At 47.7% G+C, this 21,136-nt stretch overlaps 1 protein-coding gene across 1 annotated transcript in view; it reads left to right on the top strand.

Moving 5' to 3' along the window:
- Window positions 1-21,136, top strand: part of APOLTP (apolipoprotein lipid transfer particle homolog) — a 345,964-nt gene that overhangs the window by 171,577 nt on the left and 153,251 nt on the right. The window contains exon 40 of the mRNA XM_088466926.1: window positions 2,451-2,532. Coding sequence (XP_088323052.1) covers window positions 2,451-2,532 — 82 coding nt within the window. The remainder of the gene's footprint in view (window positions 1-2,450; window positions 2,533-21,136) is intronic.

The following is a 21,136-nucleotide window of genomic DNA, read 5'->3' as shown; positions in this document are numbered from 1 at the left end:
ATTTTACTAAGAGAAGCCTTGTCTAAATATTTTGTTTCAAAGTCAAGTGGTTATTACATTGTAGTCATTTTTAATAAGCTTCACTCTGAAGCACAATCCAACAATCTTTTGGGTTTATTTGGTTTTATAATACAAATATGTAACATGGATAAGCCAAATCCACATGAAAATTGGTTCCGTTAAGAATTAGAGACAAATCTTCTAAAAAAAAGTGTCATATGAGAAAGATACAATGCTTATAGTATAAACAAAAAGTAAAAACAGTTAATAAAAATGACAAAGATAGTCTTAAGGTGCCTACACACTTTCCGATTTTTTATACGATTTGCCTGATTCCGATGAATCGTGACGACAAATCGTGTAAAATATGCCCAAATCACGATGCCGATGCGCGTACCAGCTGGTTGTACATCGCATCTTCAGATCTGTCATGCTGTAGGGCAGATTTGCCAATCTCAGTCACGATGCACTGGAATAGTTAGAAGGCACGATAGATCGTTTGTCATATTGGACAATTTTTTTAACACCAAATCTTGCCCACGACTGCCGGGGAGCTGCTGGGGAGAATTCAATGAGAAATCGGACACATCGTCGGATCGTGATCACATCGCCAAGTGTGTAGGCACCTTTAGGCATATAATATTCTTATAAACAAACAGGAAAAATGAATTGCACAGTCTCTTACATGAATCTGTTTGTGGGGAGATACATACAAGGAGATGGAGCAATTCCCAATGTCAAATTGGCTACCCAGAATTGTACACAGTTCTATTATCCCTGCATGGGCTGTCAACAGCCCCTTCTTTCCTAGGCTTTCTGTGTCAGTGCAAAGTAGCTATGATACAGCTTGTCAACACAACATACTTTTGGTGTGGGGGTCCTTTGGTATAGGGTCGGGTCTGTGACATTCCACATATCTTCAAGGAATTTGGGCAGCAGATTAACATGTCAAATGGACATGTTGTTAACAAGAGTCACCATGCAAAACTTTACGCCTTTCCCATAAACTGTTATATGTTGTCTTCATGTAGACCAGGGGAGAGATAGAATAAAATTTGAAAAGTATTCAAGTAAATACCCATAAAAGTTAATTTGCAGCTCACCATGCTGGTAATTAAAAGAAATACACTTAATAACATAATCGCGACAGTTGTTTGCTGATGTTTCCTGCTGCGTACACCACAAGGAGAAACTCTGAGTCCGTAGCACAGGTCCTTTGCACATGTGCAGACTCTTTCCATTGTGCATGTGCACAAGCCTACCATCAATGACTTAAACCATTCAATGGTTTTCCAATGATGGTCACATACTACTGATTGTGGAAAAACTGAACAAATTTGATACCATTCTACCAATATACATTCTTAGGTGACTGACCAATGCTTTGGTATCACTGGTCACACTCCATAACATGTGAGCATGCCTCTGTTATGCGGTTTTGCAGCGGTTTCTAAATGACAGCCCTGTTCTATTCTAGTCTAAAATGTGTTTTGACGGCAGTTTTGTAGCGGTTTCGGCCTTAGTAAATCTGCAGATAGCAAAACTGCCGCCAAACTGCCGTCAAAACACATTTTAGAATAGAATAGAACAGGGCTGTCATTTAGAAACTGCTGCAAAACCGCCACCAAACCCCCGGGGTTTAGAACAGAATAGAACCCGCCGTCAAATGGCCACCAAACCACCAGAGTATAGAATCTGCCGCTTAGTAAATTTTGCCCTAAACCTTTAAACCTAATATTGTATAGGCCCCTTGACAGGTGCCATTGTAATGAGATAATCTATGTTATTCACTTCACCTGTCAGTGGTTTTAATGTTTTGCCTGATCAGTATTTATCTGTTCCTAGTCCCTCCTGTAATGGGGCCCATCCATCAGCAATGGATTGCCGCGATCCCGTGATGCCGTAACCCGGCATCGCGGGATCGCAGAAATCCAACATGTTGGATTTTCCCGATTTGACGATCGCGATCAAAAAATGATCGCGATCGTCAAATCGCTGACATTTAATATGGAAAATGTCTGCGATCCGGCGACGGATCGTAGAACATCGATGGTGGGAAACGCCGGCACTTCCCATCGCATCGCCGGATCGCAAAATCCGGTGTCTGATGTATGGCCACCTTTAGTCTTCATATGTGATTAGCCTCTCACAACAGAGCAATTTGTTGATCTGGTGGCAGCCATAATGTCATTGGGTCCAGGTGTAATGCATGTTGTGGCCAGGGTCCACAGAATGAAAAATATAACATAAAGCAGGCGAGTGGTAGCAGATACAACTTTCACAGCTTGTTCATAGCCTGTAGATAGTGATGGCATTTAAGAATATGAGACATCCGCTAATATCTGAACTGTGAGCTATGACGTGATGTTCTTTCTGCCTAAGAAATTGATTATTTAATGCAGGTATATAATAGTGTTGATCACTTTGATATTTATCTTTCTGCCATTTAGTGAGGAACTGATTATGAAAGCAACACACAGTGTAACCAGTCTACAGCCCTTCATCCCATCCTCCAGCGCTTTCATTACTGGAGTAAGTATATATACCTTGCACTCTGTTACACTGATAATTCCACCTTCTTACAAGATATGCTTCCAGCGTAGATAAGAGTACTCAGGTGAGTTACATGATATGGCTGCATAGTCAACAGAAAATGGGGATAAGAAAATAAAATAAAAATAGTACAGCTTATATCACAATGGGAATATAATGACAAGAACTAACCCCTGCATCATCAGCGACAGAGAGACGGGGGTAAGTCATAATGTATTTTTACTTTATTTAAAGGCTGGCATATCTTTCATTTAACATTATCATGCATCACATATGACACATGCAGGGTAGGGATGTGTAGGTGCGAGGTCAGGTGTGGTGGTGAGAAGGTGGGGCCCCCAGAGACCTCAGTGTACCGGGCCCAGAGATTTCTGTCGCCGGCCCTGTTCTCCCGCCCCAATCTAAATCCCTGCCCCCTTCATCTTAATTAACCCTTTTAAAGCAATGGGCCTGTGGGCTGAGCGCTCGCAAGCGGGTCGATGTTGGGCCAGTGCGCATGCGCACGACGGACCCGGCTCCGTCGTGTGCATGCGCGAGACCCGGATAGCGACGGAGCCGTCGCTATGGGTCTCGCTACAAAGGGGGCATGCTGTCGATGGTGAGTGGGCATGCCGGGGGCGTGGCTGGCCAGATGGAGGCGTTCCCATGGGAACGCCTACCGACTGGGGCCGGCCCCACTGACAAGTGATGTTTTGAGCCAAAAGCACTCCAGGGCTTGCGGCAGACGAGACCCTACCACAAGGGTTTCGTCGCAAGCCCGATGGTTGCGAGGGTCTTGACCATCGCGACCATCTTTTTGGCCGCTCGCTATAGCTGTGGGTGGTCACCCACAGCTATGCGAGCGGCCAGGGGGCCGCTCTAAAATCAGGAAGGACGGCCCTGATTCAGAGCGAGCGCTCTGTCAGAGCGTCCGGCTCTGAATCAGGGCCAGTAACCCCTTACTGTTGCTATTACCTACCAAAATCTATACCCTCCCGGTTTCCCGAACTTACCTGTTATAGATCTCTTCGGTCCCTCTCCTGTTGTAGTCACTGTGATTAGGGAGCATCATCAAGCAGCTGCTGTTTGTCAGGCAAATCCCACTGAAGCTGCTGCTATCAGTGAGGAGGACACAGGGCCATGTAGAAACAGGCCCCTGGGAGGAGGTAACTGTGCTGGCCTGCCCTCCCTGCTCTCTGTGCTTGATTGTATCTGCTGAAGCAGCTGTAGTTCTAGCTCTCCCGCTGGCACTCTCCTCCCCCTGTGCTGCTGCTTCTTATACTCCTTTTACTATTATTTTATACTTTAATAAACACCAAATATATCTCTATACATTGAGGAGATCGAAGGTTAGCAGTTGTAGCACAGGAAAAGTGCATGTAGCTACCGTAAGGCAACAGTATTATCAGCCACCGGTATTATAGCAGCCATTGATGACTAGTATTGGTGTTAGGCTGTTATCATGTGGGGAATAGAAAACTATTGGTCTGTACAGTTACATTCCCCCTCTCACAGTGCTATTTCCCTTCACCACTGCCTGAAGGTTTGGGCCTGATACTTTGCTCTTCTCCGCTCTACCGGCACACCTGGTAGGAGAGCCTAGTGCACTGAACTAAGGGGGTGAATCAGCAGTGGACGCAGAGTGTGTCTGCAGGCAGATTCCCGATCTGCACGTGCACAGCACCCATTCTGGGCATGTGCAGTACGGGTCCTGCATGATCGCACACAAAGCGGCAGCAGACTGTCAGTGATTGACAGTCCGCTGCCATTTGTGGGTGGGGAGGGGGCGGCCAGGGCCGCAACTAGGGGGGGGCTGGAGGTGCACGTGCATCGGGTGAGCCGCTGTACCTGGTGCCAGTGACCTCCAGCCCGGCGCTGCAGAGAGGCTCCCAGCCGGACGTCCGCTGGTAATATTTATTACCAGCGGGCGCCCGGCTCCTTCTCTGCAGCGAGGCGGTGTAGCCTGGAGTTCTCTCCCGAACTCCAGCTTCCGGCTCTCCCCACGGGCACTATGGGGGAGACGTCATGACATCTCCCCCATAGTTCCAAGGACCAGCCGGCGGACCGGACGCGACGCTGGATGCAGGAGCGGGGTTCAAGGTAAGTATTTTTTTTTTTTAATAAGCTGCACTACAGGGGCATTATTATGGGGGCAGGGGCATTACCACAGGGGCATTACTATGGGGGCATAGGCAATAAGGGGCATTACTAATGGGGCATGAGCACTACAGGGGCATTACTATTGGGGCATGGGCACTACAGGGGCATTACCACAGGGGCATTACTGTGGGGGCATGAGCACTACAGGGGCATTACTGTAAGGGCACTACAGGGATATTACTATGGGGGCATGGGCAATACAGGGGCATTACTATGAGAGCATGGGCACTACAGGGGCATTACTATGAAAGCATGGGCACTACAGGGGCATTAATATGGGAGCATGGGCACTACAGGGGCATTACTGTATGGTGGGCACTACAGGGGCATTACTATGGGGGTATTAACATATGGGCATTACTATGGGGGCATTACAATATGGGCACTACTGCAGGGGGAATTACATGGGGGGCGCCAAATTACTGTCTTGCCCCTGGTGACAAAAATCCTAGTTTCGGCCCTGGGGCGGCGACTGCCTCCGTTTCCCAAAACAGAGGTGTGTTGCTGCCGTTGGGAGGAGGGAAGAGGTTCGGATCTACGTCGGCAGACGAAGATTTCCTGGCCTCTTTGTTGATCCATGGGTCACTCAGCCAGCCTATGGGATCGCAAACTATCCGACGCTGTGTCCTTAGACACAGCTTGGATAAGTAATGCATGCAGGAGACGTGACGCCTCCTGCTTCATTACCATAATAGTGCTATTGCAGCTGCTACCATAATAACACTTGCGTCCTCTGCTGAATCACCCCTTAAGTGTAAAGTTTAAATCTGAATCAACTCTGATAACTTGTTAAAAAAGTTCCGCATGCATTCATCTCTCTGCTCTCTATCTCTCTGCTCTCTGACGCTATATAGCTCATTTCACACATTTCATTTCAAACAAATTGAGTGTATCTTACATAGTTTATCTTAAATTATATTTGTCTATGATATTCAGTTGGATTATAAAATAATGGGGGCTATTTACTAAGCAGTGTTAGGAGACAGTGAGAGAGTGAAAAGTGATAAGGTGCCAACTGCCATTTTTCAAACACCGCCTGTGAGATGACAGTTGGGAGCTGATTGGCTTTCACTCTGTCTCCTAACACTGCTTAGTAAATAGACCCCACAGTTACATATGCATGATGACAGGTCCGTCTGGATTCAGGCTAGAAGAGGCACATTCATAGACCTGTCACATATACATTTCACTATGAGGAACTGTTAATACTGCTGTGGGGACTGTGGCTTTTTATCAGAAAATATAATAAGTGCTAACAGTTCTGCCCTTTCAGGAACCAAATCAATCCGTTTTCTACAGAAACGTGACCTGATGTGGTATGATTAAGGAATTCCCCTCTGGCCAAACACACGCATGCAGCTTTTTGGCTTGTATCACCCATGAGCTGTAAATTCAGAACATTTAAAATAGAGAAGTCTGCAATATTTTCTTCCTGGAATTTTCAGCTTTTTTGTTTTACAATACAAACCATAAAAGACACAAAGTGGTAAATTTACTAAATTGAGAGTTTTTAGAAGTGGAGATGTTGCCTATAGCAACCAGTCAGATTCTAGCTATTATCTTCTAGAAGGTACTAGCTAAATGTTAAGTAGAATCTGATTGGTTGCTATGGGCAAAATCAGGCATGCCAATAGCCACGCCGAGCCCGGATAAAGGTGGCATGGCCTAACCGTGGGAGGCATGGCCACCCCCCCTCCAGAGAAAAAAAAAACATTTTATGGCACTGCGCACTGGAGAGGGGGGTGCTGTGAGCCTCTCAGCCCGGCGCATAGCCAGTGGGGGGCGCATTCAGTGTGATCGCTCCAGCCACAGGCATAGGAGACTGCTGTGGCTGCTGCTTAGCACCCGCGAGCAGTCTCCCAGTGCAGACCAGCACACAGCAGCGTGTGCTGGGCTGCTGTGATGTAAGAGGGGAGGGGTAATTAATACCCACTCCCCCCCCCTCTCGGCACCCCTGGACAACATCTCCACTTCTAAAAACACTCACTTTTGCTCCTCCTGGGTCCTCCGCCTTTAATCTTCTTCTGGGTGCAGGGAGGAGGAGAAGGAGCCCGGTACTTCCTGCACAGGTCACCAGCAGGAAGCTCCCGGGTCTCTAAGGGGGCGGAGACCCACGGAGACCCCCTCACCCGGCATCGGCTGCTTCGCAAAGGGCTGCTCTTATCACAAGAGCTGTTCTTTGCAATACTAATTGCATATGTTAGTACATATGCAATTAGTCATTTTATGGTGACTGGCGGGATGTTAGTACATCCCGCCCGATGTGTGATGTTTTGGGGGCATAACCATGTGTCACACCCCCGTTGTCATCATGCTGGGGGCTTTAGGGGCAAATGCAGGATTTGTAGAGGGGGGTTCCAGAGAGGGGGTGGAGCAAGGCACGGGGATGGAGACTGAGGTGACCTAGTATATGCCGAGTCTATGTCAGTGTCCTAGCCTCCAACATGACCCCTTCCACCATGTACACAATGCTCTGCTCCTGGACTTCCCACCTAATGTATGATTGCTGTCGCCTGTGTTGAACTAGGCAATTGATGAGAAAGGTGTTTCAACTAGGGGTGTGCACCGGCCACTTTTTGTGTTTTGGTTTTGGATCTGGATCTTTCTTCGTGTTTTGGATCTGGATTGGTGTTGCCAAAACCACCCTTCCGTGTTTTGGGTTCTGGGTTTTGTGTTTTAGATCTGTATTTTTTTTAAAAAAGCATAAAAACAGCTAAAATCACAGAATTTGTGGGTTTTTCTGCTCCTATGCTATTATTAACCTCAATAACATTAATTTCCACTCATTTCCAGTCTATTCTGAACACCTCACACCTCACAATATTGTTTTTAGTCCAAAAGGTTGCACCGAGGTAGCTGGATGACTATGCTAAGCGACACAAGTGGGCGGCACAAACACGTGGCCCATCTAGGAGTGACATTGCAGTGGCAGACAGGATGGCACCCCAGTAGAGGTCCCCCCAGTAGTAGGCACCCCCTTCCCACGTTGTGCCCCCAGTAGTGCAGATAGGTTTAAAAAAAATATATATAAAAATATACTTACCTGAATCCACACTGCTGCTGCTCTGGTCCGCGACACCGCTCCCGCCGCCGCCGCCCGCCAGTCCTCCCGGGCTGGCGTGCTCAGCATTATGGGACAGTCGTCATGATGTCATGAAGTCTGTCCCATTACCCACTGCAGGAGCCAGACGGAAGCCCAGCTCTTGCAGTGGGTGCTGCAGCAGTCAATGAGAGTCTATCTGACTCTCATTGGCTGCTGTTTAATACACAATGCACAGCCAGAGCCCGCCTCCTAGTGCTATTGGGCAAGCGCTCAGGGGGAGGGAATGGGCTCAGCTGTGCAGCACAGGACCGGCGCTGGAAGCCTAGCGCCGGTCCTGTGTAAATGTGTAGCGCTGACCGCACTCATTGCGGTCGGCGCTACACTGGCTAACTAGGGCGGGCTGGTACCGTTGCCGGCGGCGCCCCCCACGCCACCGGTCCCACGGCGCCCAGGGCACGCACCCCGCTTGCCCTGCCCTAGTTACGCCACTGATAAACAGGACATACACACTTTAACAAACCAATCATTTCAGTACCAGGGTCTGCCACACGACTGTGGCTGAAATGATTGGTTCGTTTGGGCCCCCACAAAACAAGCTGGCAATTAATCTGTCCCTGCACAAACTGGATCTACGGAGGCAAGATGTCATCCTCATTCTCCTCATCCACTGATTCTTCACCCTCTTCAGTGTTGTGTACATCCTCATCCTCACAGAGTATTAATTCCCCGCAGGAATCCACCACCCTCTGTACGGTCTGGAGGCTGGTCTCCCTGGAAGAGTTCATAATTAATTTTGATGAACATCATCTTCTCCACATTTTGTGGAAGCAACCTCCCACGCCTTTCGCTGACAAGGTTCCCGGCTGCACTAAATACTCTTTCGGAGTTCACACTGGAGGGGGGGCAACTCAGATAAAATAGAGCCAGTTTGTACAGGGGCCTCCAAATTGCCTCTTTTTCCTGCCATGCACGTGCAGCTACAGCGCACACAAGTCACAAATACAGAAAAAAAATAGTTTTTTATTTTTTGGTGAACTTTGCGGGTTACACCACCCTTTAACAGACTTATGGGACACAGGTGCACGCTTGGCACTGCTCCTTTGTTGATGCACGTGTAGCTACAGTGCACACAATTCACAAAGAGAAAAAAAAGAAGAATTTTTTTATTTTTTGTGGAGCGCACTTTGGGGGTTACACCACCCTTTAACAGACTTATGGGACACAGGCGCACGCTTGGCGCTGCTCCTTTGTTGATGCACGTGCGGCTACTGCGCATACATTTCGCACACAAACACAGCAAAAAAAGAATTGTTTATTTTTTGTGGAGCGCACTTTGGGGGTTACAACACCCTTTAACGGACAGACGCACGCTTGGCGCTGCTGCTTTGAGGATGCACGCACAGTGCACACAATTCACAAACAGAAGAAAATGTTTTATTTTTGTTGGAGTGCACTTTGGGGGTTACACCACCCTTTAACGGACAGACACACACTTGGCGCTGCTGCTTTGAGGATGCACGTACAGTGCAGACAATTCACAAACAGAAGAAAATGTTTTATTTTTGTTGGAGTGCACTTTGGGGGCTACACCACCCTTTAACGGACAGACGTACGTTGGCGCTGCTGCTTTGAGGATGCACGTACAGTGCACACAATTCACAAACACAGAAGAAAATGTTTTATTTTTGTTGGAGTGCACTTTGGGGGTTACACCACCCTTTAACGGACAGACGCACGCTTGGCGCTGCTGCTTTGAGGATGCACGCACAGTGCACACAATTCACAAACAGAAGAAAATGTTTTATTTTTGTTGGAGTGCACTTTGGGGGTTACACCACCCTTTAACGGACAGACGTACACTTGGCGCTGCTGCTTTGAGGATGCATGTACAGTGAAGACAATTCACAAACACAGAAGAAAATGTTTTATTGTGAGAAAATGGCGCCGACGCGGGTACCTTTTATAGAATCCAAAACCCGCGAGATCCCGGGATGATGACGTTTTGCCTCGATTTCAGATCCGAGTCAGGCGGGAAAAGTCGAGCTTGACTCGGATACAACTCGGAATGGGGGGGCTCAGGGGGGTTTGGATTTCAGAAATCCCCACCCGCTCACCCCTAGTTTCAACACAGGTGGCTGTAATCATAAATTAGGTGGGTAGTCCAGGAGCAGAGCATTTTGTATCTGGTGGAAGGGGACATGTTGGAGGATCTGTTGTGTGTGTGTGTATATATATATATATATATATATATATTGTGACACAGTTAGGTTAGGGGGTCCCTCTCCTGGGTAGAGGACTCCTTCCTTACACACACACACAGCAGCAGGGAAGCAGCACACCAGTCTGGATGCAAGTACAAGCTGGTCGGTGCCAGTCTTTATTGTACAATGTCAGAAATAACACAAAGAAAACATAAACGTAAATCCTAGCCCTGTCGGGGCACTAACTTCACAGGTAGTTCCCTCACTACCAGAACCTGGCAGGGCCTAATGCCCTCGCCAGCAACAAAGCACAGCACAGTACTCACAGATAGGTTTTCCAAGTGTCTCTGAGCAAACTCCCTGTCTGCTCTCCCAGGTGAGACAAACAGCCCTAAACACACTAGGCTTATATTGGCCACTCTCAGGTGGAAAACTAACAAGCCTGTTACCAGGCTGCGAGAACCAAAACCTGGAGTGGCCGTGGGTGGAGCCCTCCCTCTCCTCTCACCCACAACCCCCAGGTCCCAAACCGGCTTTTCAAAAAGCCGAAACTCAAGCCTGCTACACTGCAGACTTTCTCCTGGGGGTTTAAAACACAAAAGACAGGAATCTGGGACAAATGTACCTGCCACAGACCACTTTACCAGTGATCCTATCACATATCCCCCCCCCTTTGTGTCGACCTGTGGGGCGGAACAACTGAAGCCCCCAAACAATGAATGCGTGACAACGCGTCAGCATTGGCCAGCTGGCTTCCTGGCCTGTGTTCCACTGAAAATGTAAAAGTTTGTAACGCCAAGAGCCATCTTGTAATTCTCGCATTACTGTCCTTATTTTCAGACATCCACTTCAGAGGGGCATGGTCAGTAATCAATTTGAACTTTCTTCCGACCAAGTAGTACCTGAGAGCCTCTAACGCCCACTTTATGGCCAACGCCTCCTTCTCCACTGTGGCATAGTTTCTCTCATGTACATTCAACTTTCTGCTAAGATAGAAAATAGGGTGTTCCTCACCCTCCTTGTTCTGGGTCAGGACCGCTCCTATACCTACTTCTGATGCATCAGTTTGTACTATGAATTCCCTTTCAAAATTAGGAGTCATCAGGACTGGTTGGGAACACAACGCTACTTTCAACTCCTGAAAAGCTTTCTCTGCCTCAGGACTCCATTCTACCATGACTTTTTGTTTGCCTTTGGTCAGGTCAGTCAGTCAGTGGGACTGCCATGGTGGCAAAGTTGGGTATAAACCTCCTGTAGTACCCCGTAATTCCCAAGAAGGCTCTCACCTGCTTCTTATTCAGAGGCCGTGGCCAGTTTTGTATGGCATCAACTTTATTGAGCTGAGGCTTTATCAGGCCTCTGCCAATGGTGTATCCCAGATATTTTACTTCCTCCATGCCTAGACAACACTTTTTTGGGTTGGCTGTCAAACCTGCCTTATAGATGGAGTCCAACACTGCTTGTACCCTGGGTAAGTGAGACTGCCAATCAGGACTATGAACGACCACGTCATCCAGATAAGCAGCCGCATACCGTCTATGGGGCCTTAGAATCCTGTCCATCATTCTTTGGAAGGTAGCAGGTGCCCCATGTAGCCCGAAGGGCAACATCTTGTTCTGAAACAAGCCCTCTGGTGCTGAAAAAGCTGTCTTTTGTTTGGCGCTCTCGGTTAACGGTACTTGCCAATACCCTTTGGTTAGGTCAAGAGTGGTTAAATACCTTGCCGTCCCTAGTCTCTCAATCAGTTCATCCACTCTTGGCATCGGGTAGGCATCGAATTTTGAAACGCTTTTCAACTTTCGGAAGTCATTGCAGAAACGCACACTCCCGTCGGGCTTTGGAATCAACACAATGGGACTTGACCATTCACTATGTGATTCTTCAATAACCCCTAACTCTAGCATATTTTTAATTTCTTTCGACACCGATTCTCTTTGTGCTTCTGGTAACCTATAGGGTTTTAGATTAACTTTAACCCCTGGGTCAGTGATGATGTCATGTTTAATGACCGAGGTTTTCCCAGGTACGTCAGAGAACAGCACCCTATTTCTAATCAAAAACTCCTTGACCTCTTGTTGTTGAATTGCCGACAGGGTTTTTGCCACTGTCACTTCGGGAACTAAGGGCCCTGGACTTACTGGAGGGTCTCGGATGGCCGACAGTACCGTTCTATCTTTCCAGGGCTTTAACAGATTTATATGGTATATCTGTTACGGCTTTCTTTTCCCCGGCTGGTAAACTTTGTAATTGACCTGCCCCACTCTTTCTAAGATTTCAAAGGGCCCTTGCCATTTAGCCAAAAGTTTATTTTCCACAGTGGGAACCAATACTAACACTCTGTCCCCAGGAGCAAAGCTGCGTAACCGAGCATTGCGGTTGTATACCCTCTGCTGTGCCTGTTGAGCCTGTTCCAGGTGCTCTCTCACTATCGGCACTACCGCAGCAATTCTCTCCTGCATTTGAGAAACATACTCAATCAAGGTTTTGTAAGGACTAGACTGCCCCTCCCATGTCTCTTTGGCAATGTCTAGTAACCCCCTTGGGTGTCTCCCATACAACAAGTCGAAGGGTGAAAACCCGGTGGAGGACTGGGGAACTTCTCTTATGGCCAACAATAAATACGGCAATAAGTAGTCCCAATCCCTACCATCCTTGTCGACCACTTTCCTAAGCATGTGTTCTAACGTCTTGTTAAACCTCTCAACCAGCCCATCGGTTTGGGGGTGATAAACCGAAGTTCTTAACTGTTCGATTTTGAACAGGCGGCATAACTCTTTCATGACTTTGGACATAAACGGTGTACCCTGGTCAGTTAGTATCTCCTTAGGTATACCCAGCCTGCTAAAGACATGAACTAGCTCTCTGGCAATGGTCTTGGTTGACGTATTGCGCAACGGGATCGCTTCCGGGTACCTGGTAGCGGAATCCATTATGACCAGAATATACTGGTGTCCCCTGGCAGACTTCATTAAGGGTCCAACCAAATCCATCGCTATTCTTTCAAACGGCACCTCTATGATAGGCAATGGAACTAGTGGACCCTTAAAATGTGGCCTGGGAGCATGATACTGACACTCAGGGCAGGATGCGCAAAAGTCAGATACCTCTTTATGAAGCCCGGGCCAGAAAAACCTCTGCATTATTCGCTCAGTGGTTTTCTCTACCCCTAGATGGCCTGCCGTTATATGACCATGGGCCAGATCCAACACTGTTCTTCTGTAGGCTTTGGGAACTATTAGTTGTTCCACAACATCTTCCCCCTTCTTAGTCACCTGATATAACAAATCCTGACACATTGCCATGTGGGGATAGGACAAAGGACTATCAGGGTCTACGGGTTTACCATCAACTACTTTTACATTCTCCCTGGCTTTTACCAAAGTATGGTCATTCAACTGCTCCACGGCAAAGACCTCTCTTCTGACCTCTAAATCAGGCAGACGATCACCTGGCCCAACAACACTTCCCACCTCAATGGGAGGCACATCAGTTGGCGGGCCACCATCACGTTCCGCATTCTCTAGTTCGCCAACCATAGTAGAAAAAGGGAATAACTCTGACTCAGAAGAAACTCCCTCCTCCACTACATCGACAACCTTCTCAAATGGATCGGGGTTGTTCACCTCTGGAACAAAACGGCTTTCCCACAACTTCCAGAAGTGAGCAAAGTCTCTCCCCAATATTGCATCGTACACCAGACCATGCACCAAACCCACAGAAACTATAGCAAAGCCACATGGTGTCTCGATGTTCACCTCGGCCGTAACATAATATCGAGTATCCCCATGTATGCAGGTCACACCAACAGTTTTCCCTGTATGTCTCAAGGGGTTTACCAGCTCAGCTTTTATAAGTGTCACCAAGCTACCAGAGTCTAACAGTGCCTCTACTCGGTTGCCATCTACAGTGAGTACACACATGTGCTTATCAGTCTCAGCCTGCCTGTCAGCCGTACAGACTATCTGTGCAAAGAAAGACCCCCTGCGGTAGACATGAGCAGTATCACATTGCATAGGTTCAGTTGTAAGTGCACAATTAGCGGCAATATGGCCGAAGCCACCACATCGGAAACACTGAGTCATATTAATGTCTAGTCGTTTACGGGGCAAGAACCTTCCTGGCCTGGCAGGCCTGTCTCCAGGTTCTACACCCTCAGTCTTAGGTACATTCCACCGCCCAGCACCCTTCTCCCCTGGAACAGTCTTACTAGTGTCTCTGGGAGTTCGCCGGTGCACCATCGGGGCTCGGTGGGGCATACTCATCAGCTCCTCAGCCGCCACGTACCTCTCCACCAGCTCGACCAACTGGTCCGCGGACTTAGGGTCTGCATGGCTCACCCACTTGCGCAGAGTCACAGGTAATGATCGCAGGTACCGGTCCATCACGACCCTTTCCACGATCTGTGGTCCCGTCAGCGTCTCGGGCTGTCGCCATTTTGAGGATAGATGGACGAGGTCATGCATCTGTGAACGTGGAGGCTTGTCCTTATGGAACTCCCAGCGGTGGACCCGTTGGGCACGAACAAAGGTGGTGACTCCCAAGCGAGTTAGGATCTCCTGTTTTAGTTTTTTATAGTCCTTGGCATCAGCCAGGCATAAGTCGAAATATGCTTTTTGTGGCTCTCCAGACAAAAAAGGTGCCACCAGACTTGCCCACTGCTCCTTGGGCCAACTCTCCCTTTTGGCTGTTCTTTCAAATGTGGCGAGATAGGCCTCCACATCATCGCCCGAAGTCATCTTTTGGAGGAAGTGACTGGCTCATACGGAGTGAGTGGGGGTGGGAGGACCAGTATTAACATCGCTGGGTCGGGCGACCAGGTGCTGTATCACCTCTTTTATGGCCTGGCTGTTTTCCTCAATGGAGACCTGTTGAAGTCTGTTAGTCTCCTGCTGAGCCCTGGTAGCTTCCTGCTGAGCTGCTGTAGCTTGGAGCAAGGCCTTAATAATTTCCTCCATTTTGTCCTGGGGTGTAGATTGGAAGCTGAACCTTGCCTCTCTGAGCATTGGCTGATGCCTCCTCTATGGGACTCCAAGGACACAGTGTTATTTCCACTCTCACAAATTGGGCGTCTGTCCCTTTAATTTTTAAATGGAAAGTTTTCCTCTTGCTGCAAGTTCAGTGTGTGTGGGTCCCCGCATTCTCCACCATATTGTGACACAGTTAGGTTAGGGGGTCCCTCTCCTGGGTAGAGGACTCCTTCCTTACACACACACACACAGCAGCAGGGAAGCAGCACACCAGTCTGGATGCAAGTACAAGCTGGTCGGCACCAGTCTTTATTGTACAATGTCAGAAATAACACAAAGAAAACAAAAATGTAAATCCTTGCCCTGTCGGGGCACTAACTTCACAGGTAGTTCCCTCACTACCAGAACCTGGCAGGGCCTAATGCCCTCGCCAGCAACAAAGCACAGCACAGTACTCACAGATAGGTTTTCCAAGTGTCTCTGAGCAAACTCCCTGTCTGCTCTCCCAGGTGAGACAAACAGCCCTAAACACACTAGGCTTATATTGGCCACTCTCAGGTGGAAAACTAACAAGCCTGTTACCAGGCTGCGAGAACCGAAACCTGGAGTGGCCGTGGGTGGAGCCCTCCCTCTCCTCTCACCCACAACCCCCAGGTCCCAAACCGGCTTTTCAAAAAGCTGAAACTCAAGCCTGCTACACTGCAGACTTTCTCCTGGGGGTTTAAAACACAAAAGACAGGAATCTGGGACAAATGTACCTGCCACAGACCTCTTTACCAGTGATCCTATCACAATATATATATATATATATATATATATTAGGGGTGTGCACCGGCCACTTTTCGTGTTTTGTGTTTTGGTTTTGGATCTGGATCTTTCTTCGTGTTTTGGATCTGGATTGGTTTTGCCAAAACCACCCTTCCGTGTTTTGGGTTCTGGGTTTTGTGTTTTGGATCTGTATTTTTTTGAAAAAAAGCATAAAAACAGCTAAAATCACAGAATTTGTAGGTTTTTCTGCTCCTATGCTATTATTAACCTCAATAACCTTAATTTCCACTCATTTCCAGTCTATTCTGAATACCTCACACCTCACAATAGTGTTTTTATGTCCAAAAGGTTGCACCGAGGTAGCTGGATGACTATGCTAAGCGACACGAGTGGGCGGCACAAACACGTGACCCATCTAGGCGTGAAACTGCAGTGGCAGACCGGATGGCATTGAAAAACTAGGCCCCAAACTGTACATAATGCAAAGAAAAAAAAGAGGTGCAAGATGGAATTGTCCTTGGGCCCTACCACCCACCCTTATGTTGTATAAACAGGACATGCACACTTTAACAAACCAATCATTTCAGCTCCAGGGTCTGCCACACAACTGTGGCTGAAATGATTGGTTCGTTTGGGCCCCCACAAAACAAGCTGGCAATTAATCTGTCCCTGCACAAACTGGCTCTACGGAGGCAAGATGTCATCCTCATCCTCCTCATCCACCGATTCCTCACCCTCTTCAGTGTGTACATCCTCATCCTCACAGAGTATTAATTCGTCCCTGCTGGAACCACAGGTCCCTCTGTACGTTCTGGAGGCTGGTCTCCCTGGAAGAGTTCATAATTCATTTTATGAACATCATCTTCTCCACATTTTGTGGAAGCAACCTCCTACGCCTTTCGCTGACAAGGTTCCCGGCTGCACTAAACACTCTTTCGGAGTACACACTGGAGGGGGGGCAACTCAGGTAAAATAGAGCCAGTTTGTACAGGGACCTCCAAATTGCTTCTTTTTCCTGCCAGTACAGGTACGGACTGTCTGACATGCCTACTTGGATGCTGTCACCGATGTAATCCTTTAACAGACAGACGCACGCTTGTCGCTGCTGCTTTGAGGATTCAAGTGCGGCTACAGCCCACACAATTCACAAAGACAGAAAAAAGAAGAAGAATATTTTTATTGTTTGTGTAGCACACTTTGAGGGTGTCACCACCCTTTAACAGACAGACGCACGCTTGTCGCTGCTGCTTTAAGGATGCAGGTGCGGCTACAGCCCACACATTTCACAAAGACCGAAAAAAGAGAACAATATTTTAATTGTTTGTGTAGCACACTTTGAGGGTGTCACCACCCTTTAACAGACAGACGCACGCTTGTCGCTGCTGCTTTAAGGATGCAGGTGCGGCTACAGCCCACACAATTCACAAAGACAGAAAAAAGAAGAATATTTTTATTGTTTGTGTAGCACACTTTGAGGGTGTCACCACCCTTTAACAGACAGACGCACGCTTGTCGCTGCTGCTTTGAGGATGCAAGTGCGGCTACATCGCACACAAGTCACAAACACATTAAAAAAATAGTTTTTTATTTTTTGGAGCACTTTGAGAGTTACACCACCCTTTAACAGACAGACGCACGCTTGTCGCTGCTGCTTTAAGGATGCAGGTGCAGCTACAGCCCACACATTTCACAAAGACCGAAAAAAAAAGAACAATATTTTAATTGTTTGTGTAGAACACTTTGAGGGTGTCACCACCCTTTAACAGACAGACGCACGCTTGTCGCTGCTGCTTTAAGGATGCAGGTGCGGCTACAGCCCACACAATTCACAAAGACAGAAAAAAGAAGAAGAATATTTTTATTGTTTGTGTAGCACACTTTGAGGGTGTCACCACCCTTTAACAGACAGACGCACGCTTGTCGCTGCTGCTTTGAGGATGCAAGTGCGGCTACATCGCACACAAGTCACAAACACATTAAAAAAATAGTTTTTTATTTTTTGGAGCACTTTGAGAGTTACACCACCCTTTAACAGACAGACGCACGCTTGTCGCTGCTGCTTTAAGGATGCAGGTGCGGCTACAGCCCACACATTTCACAAAAACCGAAAAAAAAAGAACAATATTTTAATTGTTTGTGTAGCACACTGTGAGGGTGTCACCACCCTTTAACAGACAGACGCACGCTTGTCGCTGCTGCTTTAAGGATGCAGGTGCGGCTACAGCCCACACAATTCACAAAGACAGAAAAAAGAAGAAGAATATTTTTATTGTTTGTGTAGCACACTTTGAGGGTGTCACCACCCTTTAACAGACAGACGCACGCTTGTCGCTGCTGCTTTGAGGATGCAAGTGTGGCTACATCGCACACAAGTCACAAACACATTAAAAAAAATTTTTTTATTTTTTTGGAGCACTTTGAGAGTTACAACACCCTTTAACAGACAGACGCACGCTTGTCGCTGCTGCTTTGAGGATGCAAGTGCGGCTACAGCCCACACAATTCACAAAGACAGAAAAAAAAAGAACAATATTTTAATTGTTTGTGTAGCACACTTTGAGGGTGTCACCACCCTTTAACAGACAGACGCACGCTTGTCGCTGCTGCTTTAAGGATGCAGGTGCGGCTACAGCCCACACATTTCACAAAGACAGAAAAAAAAAGAACAATATTTTAATTGTTTGTGTAGCACACTTTGAGGGTGTCACCACCCTTTAACAGACAGACGTACGCTTGTCGCTGCTGCTTTGAGGATGCAGGTGGAATCTAGACGGGATTTGGAACCGAGGACACACTACCTCCATCAATTGTCTAAATCCCACTGCACTAATGTCGGATACCGGACGCACGTCTAACACCAACATAGCAGTCAAGGCCTCAGTTATACGTTTTGCTTCAGGATGACTGCTGTCGTACTTCATCCTCATCGCTAGGGACTGTTGGAGGGTCAATTGTTTAGTAAAAGTAGTGATGTTCCTACTTCCTCTCTGAGATGATGAACAACTCCCAGAAGCAGCAACAGCACTAGGAGGAAGTGGTTCTTGATCTTTCCCTATTTTATTTTTATCGGAGAAAGTTTGGTCCTCCATTTATGTTATATTGATATATAATATACGTGCGGCTAAAGCGCACACAAACACAGAAAATATTTTTTTATTTTTGCTGGAGAGTAGTGCACTTTTGTGGGTTACACCACCCTTTAAGAAATGAGCCAGCCGGCTCTTTACTTATGGGACACAGGCGCACGCTTGGCGCTGCTCCTTTGTTGATGCACGTGCAGCCACAGTGCACACAAGTCACAAACACAGAAAATATATATTTTTTTGGTTTGGAGTGTACTTTGGGGGTTACAGAACCCTTTAATGGTCAAGCCAGCCGGCCCTTTACTTATAACACAGGCGCACGCTTGGCACTACTTTGTTGATGCACGTGCGGCTACTGCGCACACAATTCACAAACACAGAAAATAATTTTTTTTTTGGTTTGGACTGGAGTGTACTTTCGGGGGTTACAGCACCCTTTAACGGTCAAGCCAGCCGGCCCTTTACTTATGACACAGGCGCACACTTCGCACTACTTTGTTGATGCACGTGCGGCTACTGCGCACACAATTCACAAACACAGAAAATAATTTTTTTTTTGGTTTGGACTGGAGTGTACTTTGGGGGTTACAGCACCCTTTAACGGTCAAGCCAGCCGGCCCTTTACTTATGACACAGGCGCACGCTTGGCACTACTTTGTTGATGGACGTGCGGCTACTGCGCACACAATTCACAAACACAGAAAATAATTTTTTTTTTGGTTTGGACTGGAGTATACTTTCGGGGGTTACAGCACCCTTAACGGTCAAGCCAGCCGGCCCTTTACTTATGACACAGGCGCACGCTTGGCACTACTATGTTGATGCACATGCGGCTACTGCGCACACAATTCACAAACACAGAAAATAATTTTTTTTTTGGTTTGGACTGGAGTGTACTTTGGGGGTTACAGCACCCTTTAACGGTCAAGCCAGCCGGCCCTTTACTTATGACAAAGGCGCACGCTTGGCACTACTTTGTTGATGCACATGCGGCTACTGCGCACACAATTCACAAACACAGAAAATAATTTTTTTTTTGGTTTGGACTGGAGTGTACTTTGGGGGTTACAGCACCCTTTAACGGTCAAGCCAGCCGGCCCTTTACTTATGACACAGGCGCACGCTTGGCACTACTTTGTTGATGCACGTGCGGCTACTGCGCACACAATTCACAAACACAGAAAATATTTTTTTTTTTGGTTTGGACTGGAGTGTACTTTCGGGGGTTACAGCACCCTTAACGGTCAAGCCAGCCGGCCCTTTACTTATGACACAGGCGCACGCTTGGCACTACTTTGTTGATGCACGAGCGGCTACTGCGCACACAATTCACAAACACAGAAAATAATTTTTTTTTTGGTTTGGACTGGAGTGTACTTTCGGGGGTTACAGCACCCTTAACGGTCAAGCCAGCCGGCCCTTTACTTATGACACAGGCGCACGCTTGGCACTACTTTGTTGATGCACGTGCGGCTACTGCGCACACAATTCACAAACACAGAAAATAATTTTTTTTTTGGTTTGGACTGGAGTGTACTTTCGGGGGTTACAGCACCCTTTAACGGTCAAGCCAGCCGGCCCTTTACTTATGACACAGGCGCACGCTTGGCACTACTTTGTTGATGCACGTGCGGCTACTGCGCACACAATTCACAAACACAGAAAATATATTATTTTTTTAGCACTTGGGGGGAGCACCCCTGATGGACAGAGCACCCCCTGGACAACACTACAGCACCTCTTTAGGACTGGGACACTGCACAGGACTTTGGAGTGGACACAGCCCCTATGGAGAACTGACTGCACAACACAGTCCAGCCAGCCCCTATGGACTTTGAAGTAGTGGACACAGCCCCTATTAACAACAGCAGCACAGCACAACACAGCCAGCCCCTATGGACTTTGAAGTAGTGGACAACAGCAGCACTACACTACACTACACTACACAGCCCTAACTCCCACCCTCCCTCTTCACTGTCCACAGCCGAGTGAGAAAATGGCGCCGACGCGGGTACCTTATATAGGATCCAAAACCCGCGAGACTCGGAAGGCGGGATGATGACGTTTTGCCTCGATTTCAGATCCGAGTCAGGCGGAAAAAGTCGAGCCTGATTCGGATCGGACTCGGATCGGGGGGGCTCGGGGGGGTTCGGATTTCAGAAATACAAAGGGTACACCCGTCCCGGCCTCGAGGATCAGAAGGGCCCCGAAGTTCAGTGGCACAAAATGGTGCTGCTGCCTGTCCGGCACATGTAGGCAAAACAAATGTATTAAACATCCCCAATGGCCTCAATTACCCCTGTCAGCTGGTCCGGTCGGGCACTGCACATTAAAAGAATGATGTTGCGGCGCGTGACGTTAATGCATATGACGCTGTGCCGG

The sequence above is a fragment of the Taudactylus pleione genome, unplaced genomic scaffold, assembly GCF_031769625.1.
Source record: "Taudactylus pleione unplaced genomic scaffold, aTauple2 ptg000066l, whole genome shotgun sequence".
NCBI classification, from domain to species: Eukaryota; Metazoa; Chordata; class Amphibia; order Anura; family Myobatrachidae; genus Taudactylus; species Taudactylus pleione.
The sequence above is the reverse complement of the archived record's forward strand: the minus strand, read 5'-3'. Positions and strand labels throughout refer to the sequence as shown.